At 40.5% G+C, this 17,740-nt stretch overlaps 1 protein-coding gene across 1 annotated transcript in view; it reads left to right on the top strand.

Moving 5' to 3' along the window:
- Nucleotides 1–17,740, top strand: part of LOC113018657 (phospholipid-transporting ATPase ABCA1) — a 181,231-nt gene that overhangs the window by 54,542 nt on the left and 108,949 nt on the right. Inside the window, exons 14-21 of the mRNA XM_080290303.1 lie at nucleotides 1,940–2,162; nucleotides 2,821–3,042; nucleotides 6,058–6,262; nucleotides 6,531–6,647; nucleotides 7,183–7,354; nucleotides 9,973–10,104; nucleotides 10,728–10,867; nucleotides 11,474–11,611. Coding sequence (XP_080146429.1) covers nucleotides 1,940–2,162; nucleotides 2,821–3,042; nucleotides 6,058–6,262; nucleotides 6,531–6,647; nucleotides 7,183–7,354; nucleotides 9,973–10,104; nucleotides 10,728–10,867; nucleotides 11,474–11,611 — 1,349 coding nt within the window. The remainder of the gene's footprint in view (nucleotides 1–1,939; nucleotides 2,163–2,820; nucleotides 3,043–6,057; nucleotides 6,263–6,530; nucleotides 6,648–7,182; nucleotides 7,355–9,972; nucleotides 10,105–10,727; nucleotides 10,868–11,473; nucleotides 11,612–17,740) is intronic.

Raw genomic sequence — 17,740 nt, forward strand, 5'->3', positions numbered from 1 at the left:
GAATCAAGTTGTTTATTTGATGAGATTTTGGGCTACTAAAACTAACACCGATCAGCGCGAATCAATACGCATTTACTCTCCCGAGCAGTGTATTGTTCTTGTTCCCATAACACGAAATCACCTTGCAAAATGTTTTGATGTGTTTGCGCTCGGTCATTAAAACCGGATTAATTTGTTGTGCAGAAGAGCTGAAAAAAAGAGAGCAAACGACAACGTCAGAGACCACCTTCACAGTCGGAAAGGCCACTGATATCTGATTAATAACTCGGGCACACACAACAAAATAAATAAAAAGTAAAACTACTTGTTAAAGTGCGAGTGGTGAAACACGACTCTTAAATGTTTTAAAAGTACTTTTATTTCATTCTCTGTTATGTAGTTCCCTTGTTGATTAGCAATCTAAATACAAAACCTGTGTTAAAAACATACAGAGCTTTTATATGATAAACTAGCAATTAACATGAAAAACATCCAAACGTATACATTACTGCTACAAAAAAGGATTTTAGGATTTTATTACATACTCAATGAAAATTGTAATTGCAGCATTTTTACTTCCATCTCGCAATGTTCAATTTTTCACTTTAACGTGTTTTTTTTTCAGCTTCTGGAGTAAAAAATGTAACAAATGTATTTCATCTACAAAAATAAGTACTTGGTGTTAAAAGGACTGCCTTTAGCTGTTGTTTTAGCCCCTTTCAGGTCATTGTTTTGGTTTTATTCCCCTGCAGTTTGCTTCATGCAATCGTTTATAACTGCAAGCAGCTGCATTCAGCAAAAAGAAGAATAAAACCCTGTATTCTTAAATTCTAGCACCAACACCGATTTAGTGTTTGAATGTTGGTTTTACATTCATTGTTCAATTTTTAATTACCCAGTGTTGACTAAAAAGTTAGATGTATAGACTTAAAAGTTGAGATTGTCCACAGACTGCATATAATAAGGAACGTAGCCGCCCCACAGTCACCCACTGGTTTATTGACTGTATTTCTGAAGCCTCTTTTTAAAGATTTTGACCATCACCACCTTGTTTTTTTTGACACGCAAGCAGTCCTGTGTTGCCAAAACATCCAATCGCAAAGCGTACCCTGCTCTGTCCTTTGTTTTACCCTAAATATCACCATCATTTATAAGACTATATATAAGACTTTAAACTTATTTAAAAAACATCGAGAGTTTTCAGTAAGGTCATAAATGAGCTCTATAGGATTTTCTCATAGACCTAGATAATTTGTAGCATGCAGTTTGTAGTATTGTCAGTGTCGTTGTTTCCACTGCCGCCCAGCTGGATAAGCGATGCTAATTAAACTCAGAAAGAAAAAAAAATCCACCCAACAAGCCAAAAAAGCCATCTAGTTTCCCTTCTTCATCTAGTTGAGTCATGTCTGGCAAAAGGCCACGTGTGACCTCTTCACTGGAAAAGGGAAATGACAAGAGCTTGTAATGGAAATCTTCAAGGGACCGTTATTACACGCAGTATGAGGAGCAGTACATTCAATCCAAGCTTCAAAGAATAAATGGGTGAACGCCTGCATGACATTTTTGTCAGCGACCCTCGCGTGACCCCGCCCTTCCACACATCTCACAACTTATCACTTTCCAGCGCTGACCTTTCTATATCAGCCACTTCTTAGAATTTGACTTGCGCAGTGACTAGATTGACTTTTTCTTATTTAGAAATTATTTTTTTTACACTTTAAGGACATTTTTCTTGCACACAATGAGCAAAACATAAAAATAGTTGCCTGATTTGTGTATATATAGTGTATGATGTGAATGGAAAATTGATTATTCAAAGAATTAATGCTATTACGTAGAAGTCACAAAGTATGCAGATTTAAGAAAATGGAAAAAAAGTGCGATATTATCGCCAGTTACTGTGCAGATTTAACACCAGATTTAAGTATCTGGGCTGGGCTGGCTTCTCTCCACCTTTCAGGTTCCTCCGTTCGCTGGGAAGCTCCCTCCCCTTATACATGACTTTAGCCTGGATCTACTCTGTCGCCATGATCATTAAGGGTATCGTTGCAGAGAAAGAAGCCAGGCTTAAGGAGACAATGAGGATCATGGGCTTGAGAAGCGACATCTATTGGCTGAGCTGGGCAGTTTCCAGTGTGCTGCTGCTGGCTGTCAGCTCTCTCCTCCTTACCCTTATACTCAAGGTGATTCCACAATGATTAAACAATGATTCACTGAGGAGGACCCACAACTACTTTTAGAGAGTTTTTATTTATTTATTTTTTGCTTATCAAGAACTCCTGAAGGTTCATGATAAATTGTTAATCAGGAGTGAAACCTAAGCACTAAAAGAAGATAATTTTACTGTGATGCTAACACAAGTTCATTTAGGCCGTCTAAATGTAGAAGCTCTACAATGAACAATCGTACAACTCCCTCAAACGGCGTCCTCTGTAAAGATGTGAATCGTAATTGCATTCGTTACAATAGCACCATTATCCCAAGAGTTCAAGTGGCTCTTTGAATTAAATTTTGACGAAGAAATCAGCATCACTGCTCACTGAGGGAGTCTGGTTCATTTGCGAGGAGCTCTCTAAAACTAGACAAGGGTCCTCCTTCAAAGTGGCAGAGTGAAAGAGTGACATGTTTAGGGATTTTTTAGATTATGTTATACAATATACAGTCAGCTGAGAAAATATGCCAGAGGATCGTCAAACAGCTTTCACTCTGAATCCTCCTGCTTGCTTGATTCTGCAATGATAACCTCCTGGATTCTCCACCTGTTTGTTATTGGATATCAAATTACATGTTTACTTTCCTCTGTTATTTTCCCCCCACTCCCACTCAATTCTTTTCACACAGTACGGCAAAATCCTCCAATACAGCGACCCCTCAGTGATCTTTGTCTTCTTCCTGGTGTTCTGCGTGGCCACCATCTCTCAGTGCTTCTTCATTAGCGTCTTCTTCTCTAAGGCCAACTTAGCAGCGGCGTGCGGTGGCCTCATCTACTTTGTCCTCTACCTGCCGCACGTCCTCTGCTACGCCTGGAGGGACGTGATGGGTTTCGGGGCCAAGGTTGCTGTGGTAAGACCGTCTTTAGCTGACACAGTTTTTAATATCTCCCCCTGCTGTTATTATACATGAGGGCTGACTGTACTCTGAGTTATATTCCCAGGTTGTGTTTTCTCGCCACTATAATCACACCGTGTCAGTCAGAGTTGCTTGTTTTTAAAAGAAATCTCGTTCTTATGCCTTTTAAATCCAAAAAGAAATAACTTTGACTTCACTGGTGCGGCTTGTTATGAAAGGAAGCTTTTTTCGTCTCCCGATAATAAGGTGCGAGCCTTCAAGATGAATTAAAGGGTCCAGTGACATTAAAATTACTACAAATTGTATTTATTGTCCATAATGTGACAATGAATTGTTTGCTGCTTGTTGAGGCTGACATATTTCGCACAATACTAAAGATTTCTTTATAAAACAAACAAAAAAACGGGCATGCTCAAGTGACAGAAACATGAGACGTTTACCTGAAAGAAGAGACGAGGAAGTTGTTGATTTTTCTCCCATCCTCAGAGGGATAAAGATAAATTGTGTACCATTGCTCAACTTTCAGTGTAGCCTTTCTGCGTGACCTTTATGGTAGCGCTGGTATCATTTGTCCTCGAGCTGTCTTTTGCAGACAAAGGCAATATCTTGAATCTTCATTGCAGCGTGTGCAAGTGCGTCTTCACAGAATTTTAATCAGGCCCGCCTTTTCTTTCATGTCACTTCGAGCGATGCGGTACCAGCCGTGGGTGGCCGGTCTTGTGTATCGTAGTTATCAATTTTTTGACATGGCGGCAATCAATAATATCTTACGCTGGGAGCTGATAGAAGTCACCCCTGCTTTTATCTTCAGAAACTGTTTGCTCACCTTGTTTTTGCGCAAACAAGCTGTTCCAGCACGTCGACCCGAAATTGCCTGTCTTTGAGTAGATCCTTTAAAACAAAGTAATTTTGTTGGGGGGTTTTTTGAAAGAAAACTTTTCCTTCAGTTTCTTTTCACAGAATGCATGCAGGCGAGGTAGGTATTTTACATATAAAGCACAGCAAACCTTATTTAATCTCTACACAAAGAGCCATTGCTTGGTTCTCCCCTGGCGCTGAGATTTTTCTCCCCTGCTCCAAGTAGATGGATAGCCCTCTAGCCCTCTAATTAGCATGAGCAATGTTCCTCTGACCAAACCGCTATCCAGTTCATCCCGGCACTTTATCAGAGATGTGTGTGTATATTGTGTGTGTGTGCAGGTTCTCTCTTTCTCCCAGGTCGGATGAAACTACCTCGTGCAAGGGCATGCAAATTCTCCCCCACGTTGTCCTTGATAATGAAGTCCTTAATCGTAATCGAATTTCAAAAGATCACCTGAATTCATATGAAGAGTTTTTGATTGGAGCCGTGTGGCAAAGGAGAGCCGGAGGCAGTGTATCAAGAAGAGGGCCACTATAGTACAGGGTGCAGACTGCTGTATCCTCTCTTACCTCCGTTTTTTTTTAAAGAGGTAGAAACAAGAGAGGGCCCACAAGTTCTTTCATGTTCTGGAAATCTGCAGATCTTTTCAATTAATCATCCTGTCCTGGAAAATCTTCCTGTGGAATGAATCGGTAAATTCACCTATACAACCAGGTCTACAGTGGTGCGGTGAATCTTCAGATTTTCAGCATATTGTTAAGTATTCTTTGGGCCTCCTCTGGGGCTGCAGCTGAGGGTTATTTTTATTATCAGTCAAGGTGGGCACAGGCTTAGTTTTGCATTTGTGAAGTAGCCGGCAGCATTGAGGCGGACGGGGAATGAGCGGAAAGAGAAATGCCACGCAACAAAAGCACCCAGCTGTGTGCTGTGCGCCTTAAGCAGCTATCAGAGTATCCTGCTGGTCTCCAATTCATTCGCTGTCCATCACTTTACAGGTGGACAAACTTTGTGCGCAGCCATTTTCATGAATTGTGCTCGTGCAGTTTTTAAAGGAAGTGCATCTGTGTCTGCTGTACTTGTGGAGGGTGGCTTACGAAAAGACTTCGAAAGAGTGACCTTGCAACAGTGGGTTTTTTTTGTCTGCAGCCGACTGAATGATGGCTGAATCTGCCGTTTGACACGTGTTCAATAGAACGGGCTTCTTTTGTCTGCCTCCCAACTCGTGCCCTTTCCCCAAAGCCAAAGGAGTGGCTCCTGTCATTTCGTCAGCCATTCATAGAGAGGTCAAGGATAGGTGCCGACTAGCCCTCCTGTCAGCGCTCATCTACTGACTGATGGGCGGATGGTGACTAGAGGACATCACAGAAAGTTGCCCAGCAGTGGTCGCAGCCAGACTAGCGGTTTGGCATCAGCGCAGAGCTTTTCAGATTGTCTGCCTGGTAGTGTAACATCAGGTTTATCGTCTCCATGATGATTCGCCTCTAAAGCCTCAGCAAACACTTCTGCCGGAGTATAAATGCTGCGAGCAAATGAGGCGTGATCAAACAGCTGGCAGGCAACATGGCAATGCAGAGTGAGAGGCCATGGCAGATGATGTCGTCCGGGCAAAGCATCATTTGCAGTTTCCTACTGTGGGAAAGATCCAACATATCTTTGTTTGTCACAGACTCGTTTTAGTGTCCATCCTGTCTAAAGTTAGTCCTGAGATATGCAAACAAAGATTAGCATTTTCCCTTTTTTTTCAAGTTTAATAAGTTGTACATGTAACCCTTCCTCTGGTTTTCCCCCCCGACAGGGCTCGAGTGCTGTGAGGATACTGTATCCTAAGAATGAGTACTGACACTTTAAAAATCATGGAATCATGCCGAAGATGTATCACTGCCTCTTTTTTAAATCTATTTTCTGAACGTGTGGTGTCTAAGCATTTTGTATGTAATGTCAGTATTTGTGTTGGGCTGAGAGTTAAGACGATGAGAGGCTAGCGGCCCTCGTTTAAGTCTTTACACAACGCTAATAACTAGCAGCTAGCTTGCTCTTCTCTACACACCATTTAGTTATTTTTAGTTAGTTTGAACTTTCTGTAATCTCTTGAGAAAACAAAATAAGCAAACTATTAATGATTTCAATGGCATATCCTTCATTCCCAGAGTTTATTGTCATGTGTGGCATTTGGATACGGCTGCGAGAACTTTTCTAAATTTGAGGAGCAAGGCGTCGGTATTCAGTGGCACAACATCGCCAAGAGTCCAGAAGATGGGGGACGCTACACCTTCATCACATCTATCATCATGATGCTTATTGATGCTGTTTTATACTGGGTGCTCACTTGGTACATTGAAAATGTCTTTCCAGGTATATTTTTGTTTTTGTTGAATGATTTTGTTGATGCTTTTTTTTAAACATTTTTTTGGTTCGTGTTGTTGTCGTTGTTGTGTAAAAATACAATGATGCGCTCAAATATCCAGGGGCATAGACTTTATGCTTTCCTCAGAGACTGTAGTTTAAAGAGCTCAGGATTTGTGCCAGGCTGTCAGGAGGAAACCTACATTGTAAAGTACCATATTCCCTTAAGCCAGGCCAATATTAAAATGTGAATAATGATCTCGGAAACTGATCCCAGGTCAATATGGAATCCCTAAGCCATGGTACTTCCCTTTTACTGCATCTTATTGGCGTGGAACGGCACCCGTGATTGATGATAAGCCCAGTTTGCTGACAGACTCCAACGTACACAACGGTAAACCCGACCTTCATATCTCACCTTTGCGGTGTGATGTATGTGACATGTCAAGTTTTTATGTGCAGCGTTTGTGACATTCTCACAAGTTTGTTCATGTGCTGGTTAGTTGGTTTAGAGACTCAAACATTAGTGGCTTACTTGTCATGTACGGCAACAACAGAGTTTCACTATGTTAGTCTTAAGTTAGCAATTTGCTAAAAAACTAACAAAACACAATTTCCAGTTAGCATGGAGGCTACTTTGGTTTGGTTGTTGTGTTCTGAACATTGTGGTTTCATCTTCCTGTTTTACTATATGGATTGTAAGTTTATTTGACACATAACATTGAGTTTATATTTTGTGTTTGCAAATGAAATCACCTTAATGATCAGTTAAATGTTTTATTTCAGCATTTATGATCAGCTAATGCTGCTGATTTAATGTGCCTTTTAAACACATTTATTCATATTAGAGATTCCATTTCGCCTGCTTTTTTGCTTTTGTGTTTCATAAGTGTGTGTGTGTTTATACTGGTTTGCATTTCTGTCTGAAGAGCATATGGAGAAACCGCCACCTAATATGACAGCAGGCGTGTCAATCCAGAATCTTGTCAAAATCTACAAGACTGGAAAGAAGCTCGCCGTGGACGGACTGAGCGTGGACTTCTACGAGAACCAGATCACATCGTTTCTTGGCCACAATGGAGCTGGAAAAACAACCACAATGTGAGCTGAATGATGTAACTCTGACATGTTTCACTGTTTGGCTCAGTGTTCATTTCACTTCACGAGCTTCAGCTGATCTATAGTGTACACAATGCCGACTGTACTCCAGCCACATCATTTAAGTGGTCTCTGCTTTCGAAGAGTGGCCTCCTCTGTGAGGGCGTTTGTCACAGAGACTCAGCTGTTGTGTTGATAGTGGGAGCGATCTAATTGCTGTTTAAAAAATAGCAAAAAAAAGGTTGGAAGGGGTTTAGGACGACAGGAAATAAATGAAAGCCACTCGGCCAGAAAGTATGAGCGACAGAGAGAGCAAGTGATGCAAGACTAAGGGGCTAGAGGGAAGACATCCGTGCAGAGCGACTGGAACGAAACATAACAGATCACAATAAGAGAAAGGACAGTGGAAGGACTCTGTCGCACACATAAGAGCTTGCTGAGGCTTTTGCAGAGCACAGTAGCCATCAGTGACATGCAGTATTACAGTACAGTTAATAAAACACAAAAACATTTCCAAGCTGTTCATAGTTTTAACTTTTAATTTAATATTTCTGCATTTTTCTTAGTGTTAAATAGTCTGACGCAGTATTTTTTTCAACAGTTTTTGATATACTTTATTTGATTATACTTTAGGGAAATAAAATTAGAACATCCTTAATAAATAGGACCTATTGAGTAGAATGCTATATATTTATAACACATGTCTGTTTGCTCATGAACTCCTCCTACCCTATCAGGACTAGAGCAGCCTAATTTTGCACACGTGCCTCTATATGGTAAATGGCCTGTATTTGTATAGCGCTCTTACTAGTCCCTAAGGAACCCAAAGCGCTTTACACAACCAGTCATCCACCCATTCACACACTGGTGATGGCAAGCTACATTGTAATGAAATAATGTCATCATGTTGTCTACCCTGGAGCTAAGATGACCAATTTTTAGTACTGAACCACCAATAACACCATGAAAGCTTTATAATCTATTTAATGAGAGTAACATCTAATTTATATCTGCAATTAGATGACTACAATGGCATTTACTGTACAGTGGTACAGCAGGATGTGAGCACTGCAGAGACCCACACATGGGGATATATTTACACAATCAGTTTCATATTTATCATTTAGTTATTTATTTTTTTGGTTTTTCCCAGTGTGATTAAGTAAATCAGTCCAGCGACGCCATGAACAGACCAAACAGTTCTGTAGCATGGGAATGTGCCGGTAACTCAAATGTTAAAATGGCCCAAATGTTACAGCAGATGTAAACATGTCTACAGCATGACTTATAGAGTAGTTTGTTCCACTTTGTGACAACTGGACAAGTGGTGACTCAGATGCTTAAATGATTATATTGCTTATAGTTAGCATTACCAATGCTCAACACTGAATGGGTGCCAAACTAATCAAATCCAAATCACCTGAAACTGGACCTCTCAACCATGTTTGTGGTGTGTAGGCCTTTATGTTTATGTTAGTTTACCAGTCCCACGTGCAGCTCTACTGTATGAAAGGCATTTTTGTCCAGTATAGGGTAGTTGCAAGGCAATGCAATGGCATGATAATATATCATATGTTTCATAACATTCAGGTTTCCTGTATAAATACTAGATGTTATTGTCATATTAATAAAATGAAACACAGGTATTCAGAAGATTCATAAGAAGTAAAATTAGATTAGAAAAGTTGTGTAGAAAACACAATTTCCATCCTCGTGTGGAGCCCTCTGTCCTATTGCTGATTTTTTAAAACTGTTTTACAAAGTGGCAAAAAGTATTTAGACTTTTTACTGAAGTAAAAGTTATAATGCTACTTATGTAGCGTATATGCTAACTATATTTAAAATGACTAATGTAAATGCACCCATCACGTGGAATTAAGCGTTTTAGAATCATATACATGATGTTATTGGATCAGAATTATTGATCCATTGATGGGTGTGTCACTTTAATGAAATCAGCTGTTCATGATTTTATTCTATAATTACTGCTTGGTAGCTTCAGCTATAATGATGCAATAAATCTGCATTATAATAAGTAACTAAAGCTTTCAAAAATTAGTAAATGGTATGAAGTTCTATAATTGAATTAAAAATATAGAGGGGTAAAAGCAGAAAGCTGCCTAACATAGAAAAGCTTAAAGTACAAGTACTTGAGACCTCATTAAACATGCCTGAGTAAATGCAATCAGCTGCATTGCTGCTAAGCTCTCAGTAGAGGGCGTTGGGGATTTCAAGATTAACAGAACTCTAGACCAGGGGGCCAATCATATTTCATAGGGGTTGGTGCCACCCAATGCCCCCCTTCTGGACACACCCCTGACAGACATATTTTGAGTATTATAGTAAAATACTTCAAACTGACAGCCTCTCCAGTCATTATGTGCTCAACTTTGATGGGGCAGTCTATGGATACACCTTGGCAACCATGTTTGCGAGCATTAGGTATTTTTGAGGCTACAGACCAATGGGCAACATCATGTTAGTTAAACGTATCTTTAGTCTGTGTTTCCCGCAGAGAGCTTTAATTTTCGTGCACTGGAAGCTCAATAACTCTGTTTATTAAGCAAAGATAATGTTAACAGCAACCAAAATGGATCACTTTTGTTCTTTTTTCTCTGTAGGTCTATTCTGACTGGACTGTTTCCACCTACATCGGGAACGGCTCTCATCAATGGCTACGACATTCGCACTGACATGGACAGTATCCGGACGTACTTGGGAATGTGTCCGCAGCATAATGTCTTATTCAATGAGTGAGTGACTTTAGCAGAGAGCTGTGCATTCACGTCCTGTGCTGGCCGTTGGTTTAATCGTGTTTCAACTGTATGAAAATTAAAAATGTATTACACCGCAGATCGATCACATAACAAGAGTTTGCCTTATGTTCCCCATCAACACTTCCCTTTCCTTTTCCTTTTAAAATTTAAAATGACCTTCCCTTCCTTGGCCCAGCCAGAAGTCTCCTAATGACATCATTCCCGACCATTATTCTATTTTTCTGTTTAACTTTTGAATCATCCTTTTCTTCTCTCTCACTCCACAAACTGATTACGTGAAACTAGACGCAAGCCTTACATCATAATTATGGCTGAGCACCTGCAAATTACTTTCATTAATATTAATTCCAGAGAGTGAAAGCATCTATATTAAGTAGGGTTAAAATATTCATGCAAACACGGAGGAAGGCATTACGACCTATCACAGCCTCACCTGTGAAGCAGCCACGAAACATTGATGCATGTAAGACTTTATTACGTAAGACTTTGTTTTAGTTCACGGACGTTTAATTAGGAAAATGTCTCGAAAAATACATTAATACTCCATATCGCCAGGCGTCAGTTTAGCAGGCGTTGTGATGTCATGTCCACCTTTCCAGGCTGACAGTGGAAGAGCACATTTACTTCTATGCCCGGCTCAAAGGACGCAGTCGCCAAGAGGTTAAAACTGAGATGGATCAGATGATTAAGGACGTCGGTTTGCCACACAAACGGAAAGAACTTGCCAAGAACCTGTCGGGTGAGTCTGTATGTTAATGTATGTTGCTGTATCCTATTGTGCGCACATGTCAATTTAGCCGTTGACGTGTCCTCCGTGCATTAGTTTCCCCTGGGAAGGAATATTACGCGTAGCTTATCCTGTCTATTCAGGATATATTGCTCCTATACCACACATTCACTGTACCTGTGTGTCACAGGTTGTAATTCATTGTCTGGGGGTCATGAGCAAGTCCTACTTGATAAATTGTCCCCAGTCATGGATTGCTTGTGAGCAAAATCACTGAAATATGACTTTCAAGGTTGATCTATCCTGACATTTCCACTACATTAGCACTACAGTGGATGCATTTTGAAGAGCTAAGCGAGTACAGACTGCAATAATGCTAGGACGGTGTATCTACTTCTCTGCCATCAATCATTTTATGGCATTACTTTAAAAGATGGAAAGATATATTTTGGTATATTCCGTAATCATTCTTCAATATTGTGCCCATTTTGCATGTGAAACCTTATTGTGACAGATGTTCGGGCAGGATTTGCAACGCGTTACAAGCTGAACGGCTCTTACACTAGCTTGTGCATTCCTTCAGGCCGTGATGTGTTTTTAAGCTGTGCTGTCTTACAGGTGGCATGCAGAGAAAGCTGTCCGTGGCCATCGCGTTTGTGGGTGGCTCGAAAATCATCATCTTAGATGAACCTACAGCAGGAGTGGACCCCTATGCCCGCAGGGGTATCTGGGAACTGCTGTTAAAGTACAAACAAGGTATGAGATCAGAGGTAAAAACCGAGGCTCCACTAAAAGCTTTGAAGCCCCCTTATGTTTGTAGAATTGACCAGAATGCGCAAAGCACATGTTTGATTTGTCTCAAACCGAGAAAGTTTCCAAAACTGAGCCCAGCTCAAAGTAAACTTTAAACTGACGAGGCTGAAACACGTCCAGCGCGAGAGCTGTTAAGGTAATGAAGCGGCCGGTTCCCTGTGATGTAATTCTTCTTTAGCCTCGCTGTGGGTGACACTCAATCATGGACGGGGAGAAATTGTGAATCGTACTTAAACAGATTGGAACGCGAGCGAAGACAAGTAAATCCAAGAAGAAGCTTTAATTGACATGGCTATTTAACAGAGTCCGTAATTGTCTGCCAAACCAGTCAGCTTGTCACTCTGTGTCCATAATATACTTTGTGGTTGCTGGTGGCTGTAAGCAGGACATGGACGTTATAGTAACACATTCTCTCAACAGATGTCTAAATGTTTAATGTGCATTGAGCGACATCCTGCCCTCTCTATGCCATTAGCTTTTCTCTCTCTCTCTCTCTAATCAAGTCTTCACTCCAATTGGGAGCCTGAGATAACTCCGTTATAATGAGAACCCCCTGCATATGGGCCGGTTGAGTGAGTCATGTTTTTGTGTCTCTCCACTCTTATTTGCACCGCAGTGTTACTAAGGTTTGTCATTAAGCAACAAAAAAGGCTACAGGCGGTCTATTTGTGTGAAAAAGCTTTAGGCTGATGCTGGACTTAATGCTGCGCTTCTTTACAGCTAATTAAGTGTGCAGTCCCCCCCCCCCCCTCACACACACACACACACAGAGACAGGTTGACCGCGATGCTCCAAGGGGGTGTTTTTTTTGTGTGTGTTAAATTCACTCGGGGCTTATTTGGTTAGTGGCAGCTGAAAACTGTTAAAACCTGTCAAGATGCAGAGGAACACGAATGTGGTGTGCGTGCTCCTGCAGCTCAAATTAAACCCTCAGTGCATGTTTAAGTCAAGTACTGGATATTCATCAAAAAGCTAAAATTACAAGCTGGTCGATTTATGCATTTCAGGTGGGTTTTAATGGCTGTTCTGTCATATTTCATTTGAAAATTACTGCAGAAGGTGACGATTTAAAGTAAAAATTAGCAAATTATGAATTTTTAATTATTATCCATTACAGGAAGTTGATTACTATTAAATTACCCCGGTCATTATGCTGTAAAATGGGCCTTGAGGATGATATTAATATAATGGATATTATACATTTTGTGTTCGCCTCATGACAGCCGGGATAGGCTCGAGTGGAAGTTCTCCAGGTGTAAATGCCTTGTTGATGCCAAAGTTCAGGGGAGAATGGCCAGACTGCTTTAAGGTGAAGGCAAGGCAACAGTTATACAGATAACCACTTGTTACAGCCAAGCTAAGCAGAAGAGCATCTCTGAACCTTGAAGCAGATGGGCTATTACAGCAGAAGACCACACGGGGTGCCACTTCTGTCAGCTAAGAGCACAAAACTGAGGCTACAGTTTACACAGGTTCAACAATAGACTATTTGACTTTTTATATTAGATTATTCTCTAATTCTCTTGCAAAATTCAGATGGTAGGAACTTGGTGTAAAGAACATGAAAGCATGGATCTATCTTGATTTATATCAATCTGGTCTTTAAGTCTGACGTCATTAGCCGTGCCTGGGCCCAAACTCCGCTGCAGGTCGCTAAGTCACACGATCACTGTGGCATCACTGAGAGTTAAAAACTGTCTAAATCCTTTCATCTGTAATGAAATGATCAGAGTTGCTGCTCTACCAGGTGTAACAATTAAGTTTAACATCCAGGCATCCATGAAAACAGAATTTATGAAATTCTAACGTTAGCAGGGAGTTAGCTTGCTAGTTTCCATCTAAATATAATATACCATGTTCTGACTGAGGGATATTTCTGAAACAAATTAAGACATACAGCTCTGCTATCATTGCCGAAATAAATAAAGACAGGAAGGTAAACAGCAGTGACATTAGTTGAGTTACTGAAGTTTGGCTAGCTCGTATATAACAATGTGCTACGTGATCGCTAGCAACACAGCTATGTTAGCATAATATAAACTGTGAAGCTGGAGGATGAACGCTAACTTTTTTCCACTCAATAAAAGTTAACTTGAGGGTTTCCGAAGGTTCTGGACAAATGCAATCGCATAGCAGGATGCTGTAAACGGACCAAACTTCAGTCAAAAGAACAGCTGAGAAAATCCATCCATAGTACAAGGTTAGTCAATAATATACTGCTGCATGAGCTGGGCTGTAGTTACATGGTAAGGTTCTAAAATCTGAGCTTTGAATTGATTAGCGGTAATAAAAACCGAGAGAGGCCGACGGTGATCACTGACTGTTTTTAGGGGCTTGTTGAGATTAAATAGAACAAGATACAAAGCATTAAAACATGTAAAAAACACAAACGCATTATTAAACGTGGAGTAGTTTGGGCCCAGAAGCAGGATTCATCACGTCATCACTTAAAGACCGGATAGTTTTATGGCACACTTTGGGTCCCTTAGTGCCTAATAGCATTGTTTCAGTACCACAGCCAGTACCTGAGTATTGAGTAAGTCCGTCCCTTTATCACAAAGCTCAGATCATCTCAAACTAGTTTCTTGAACATGATGATGAGTTCTCTTTACTCAAATGACCTCCACAATATCCAGATCTCGATCCAAGAGCACCTTTTGGATGGGCTGGAATCATAGATGTGCAGCAACTGTGTTGTGACAAAAATCTCTGAGGAATGTTTCCAGCACCTTGTTGAATGTTCCCCATGAATAATTAAGGCAGGTCTGAAGGCAAAAAAGAGTTCCAGCCTGGTACTAGGAAGCTGTACCTAATAACAGCTACTATATATTTTATAATATGTATCTAATATATCCAAGGATTTCACATTTTTACATATTTTTTTTACCAGGTGATATGAGCAGTAATGCAAAAGTAGTAAATATGGACAATACAAGTAAGTCATTAATGAGAGTTTAATCAGAATGAAATGCCAAAAATGCCACGAGCAGTACATCACAGTGTTACCTTTAATCCTTCCCTGACGGCAAGAACTGTGAGAAGCGATGTGCATTCAGCGTTTCAGAAGACCGAGAGCGAATATTTTCACACTTCTGTAACACGAGAGAGAGACTGATGTATAGATTTTGACAAGGCATGTGAGAAAAATGGCGCGCCGCTAAAGTGAAAATAAATAATGAATAATTATTAGGAGCGTGTAAAAATAATTTACCTGTCAGTCTGCAGTCTAATTTTCTTCTATTGTATATGTGTTTATTGACAAATGTCAAGTATGCTTGCAACAGCCCCCTTTATTGTTGACTGTGAGTGCGGTGGTGTTTATTTTAGTACTGTATACAGTGCATTTTTGACAGGAGCACACAATAATGCGTGGTTGAAGGCAGTAGTGCAGTGCATATAGCATAAAAACATATCACTGGTTGTTTTTATGCCATGCTAGTTCTTGAGGTTCAAGCTCCTCACAATCACTGCACCGTGAGTCTTTCAGCTGGTGTAACTTTTAAGCCGTGTTACAGTGAACATAGCGTCATCTGGTTATTCTAACTCCCCCGGACGGGCTGTAAACGGCGTGAAGGTAATTTCAAAATTTATTGATCTGAATTGATTGCCACAAACAGCCGTTAATACGGTTTTGTCCAGTAATTCATCTTACTGCCGACGCACATAATATCTGTCCAGCCTTTCCCACCACTGTGAAATCCATTTCTATCAACGTGATTTAGAGGGAAGGAAGCTAAATAAAAGAACCCAGATTTTCCAGCCTCACTTTTCTGTGCGCAGTGCGAGTACTAGCAATTTACCTGAGCACACCCAACTCCATTTGATATATCACTTTGCGCTGTAATGCACCGCAACACACTATAAATCAGAATACCTATGTGGGCCATCTGCAGTCCAAACACATTTATTTTTCTCCCAACTCACAGATGATGCAGTGCTTTTTGATTTTTTTTCCCCCCTCTCCCCTTATAAACCACAACAAATCCCCAGGAAAATCATCTGAAAGTTTGAGCATCCCAAACAAAATGAGCTGGCGCAGTCAAAGTAAACCTCAAATCTCCTCAGCCCTCCCCCTTCATAAGCGTAGCTTTCTTCCTGCGTATGTTAAATTGACTGGGTTGCGGGCTTTGATTCAACTCGGGCATTTTGCTGGAGTTTATATAGAGTGAGATCCAGACTTGCTTGGCATAGGATAAAGCAGCAATACTTAACTGAGAAGGGATGGATTTAGCAGCTCAGCTGGTGGCAGTGCTAAGAGTGGGCGGAGGGGGTGGAGGATGAAAAGGTGGGGTAATAGTTGGCCAAGCAAAAATGCCCACCTTGGGCTGCGGTAGATGACCTCTGAATGTGTCCTTGTTTTTTGGGATGGTGTGACCTGTGCAGGATACAGGCGCACATTTAACAAGCTCAGTGTAAAAACAGCCCTGCTCAGCAGAGGCGCCTGACCTTTTCCACGAAACGCTCAGAAATTCAGCAAAGAGGTGACGTGCTATGTACTAGATGTTTCTTCCAAACTGGCTTCTCTTTGTTTCTCTCATCTAACACTCTCACAAAAACCTAAATGTTCAGGTGTTACTGTATTTTAATGGCTTCATAGTACCATAGAGCGCTTATAGAGCACTTCATTCTCAGAGTGAAGGTTCACTGGAGTTCCCAGGCAGATACACCTCTAACATTTCTGGGATTGGGCTTAAAATGTTCCTTTTATTAAAGCTCATAGTTAGGGCTGCAATCCCATGATGCATTATGCACTTCTCATATAGTAGCATTCACTTCACTGTTCAGTAAAATTAATTTCATAATAGATTTCAATAAAAAGTTATTTACTTAGGAACAAAGTGGATGTATTCAAATTATTATGTATGTAAACGGTTATAACCTGTTATTGTGATGTCATAATAAAGTCCCTATACAATTAGTCAACTATAGACAAAAAGGTTGCCGTGCCAACATGTTCTTGCAACTCGGAAAACCTTTTGTCATTTTAAGCATCTTTATATGGCATTATTATCACTTAGACCTTCAGATTTGTTCTGTTGACCTTGAAGGAGAGGTCAGAGGTCAAATGTGACTTATAAAAAGTATCGTATGAAGATTTAATATATGTTGACAATGCACAGCACACTTGTAAGAATCTTAGTTTCTAAATTATAAGGCTTTTTGGCACTTTTTGACCAATAAATCATGACCCCGCTCTACACGCCTACAAAGCTTTGTCAGAATTCATTCGATAACTGTAAACCAGCCATCAGTACTACAGGAAAGGTTGAGAGATTATAACAACCAGTAGGAATCGTTCTCCAGCACTGAATGTCACATCAGTGGGTTCAATGGTTATACCATTATTTGATCCTGATAGACAATTTTGATTGATCCACCAGTCGATACGGTGCCATCCACGGCGCTTTTCCACTAGCGTGGGAACAAATCTGTTATTAAGTATCATTTATTGAGTCTTTTGGCCTCAGCAGTTCAAAGACATTAAGACACACCACTCTGGCAGCTCACTTTTAAGCAGGTTTCTTTAATAACAATATTACACGTGTCAGGTTAAATGTTTTTTTTTTCAGCTTTAAAACATGGCAGGATCAAAAGTTACCCTGTGATACCGCTTTCATACAGACTGCAGAGACACGACCACGCTGTGACTTCATTATAGATCTAGCCCTTTTCTTCTGATTACCGGGGTACGTGATAATTAATATGTGTTATCTGATACAGCATGATATGAAAGGATAAGAACACCTGTGAATAATCTTGCAATGCATGCTTTAGTTGTCAGTGCAATTGGGCTCAGTTTGACGCCTCTCGAATCAAAGGACTCGCAGAACAAAAGGGAGAGCTGGAATAAAATGTGGTCTCATAGAAACGCTCGAAAGTAGGCTTAGGGTGGCCTTTATCATCATTTTAATTTTGTCCCAGATTCACGCCCACGCACTCTTCTGGAGTTTGCTTTGTTGCCATGCGGATAAGCACGAGTAAAAAAAGAGAAGAAGAAAAAAACACAGTGGGATCAACAATCCGGAGATAAGTGACTACCACGCAGATTGGGATGTTGGCTTGATTTGAACA

This window comes from Astatotilapia calliptera, chromosome 3 (assembly GCF_964374335.1).
Source record: "Astatotilapia calliptera chromosome 3, fAstCal68.1, whole genome shotgun sequence".
Lineage (NCBI taxonomy): Eukaryota > Metazoa > Chordata > Actinopteri > Cichliformes > Cichlidae > Astatotilapia > Astatotilapia calliptera.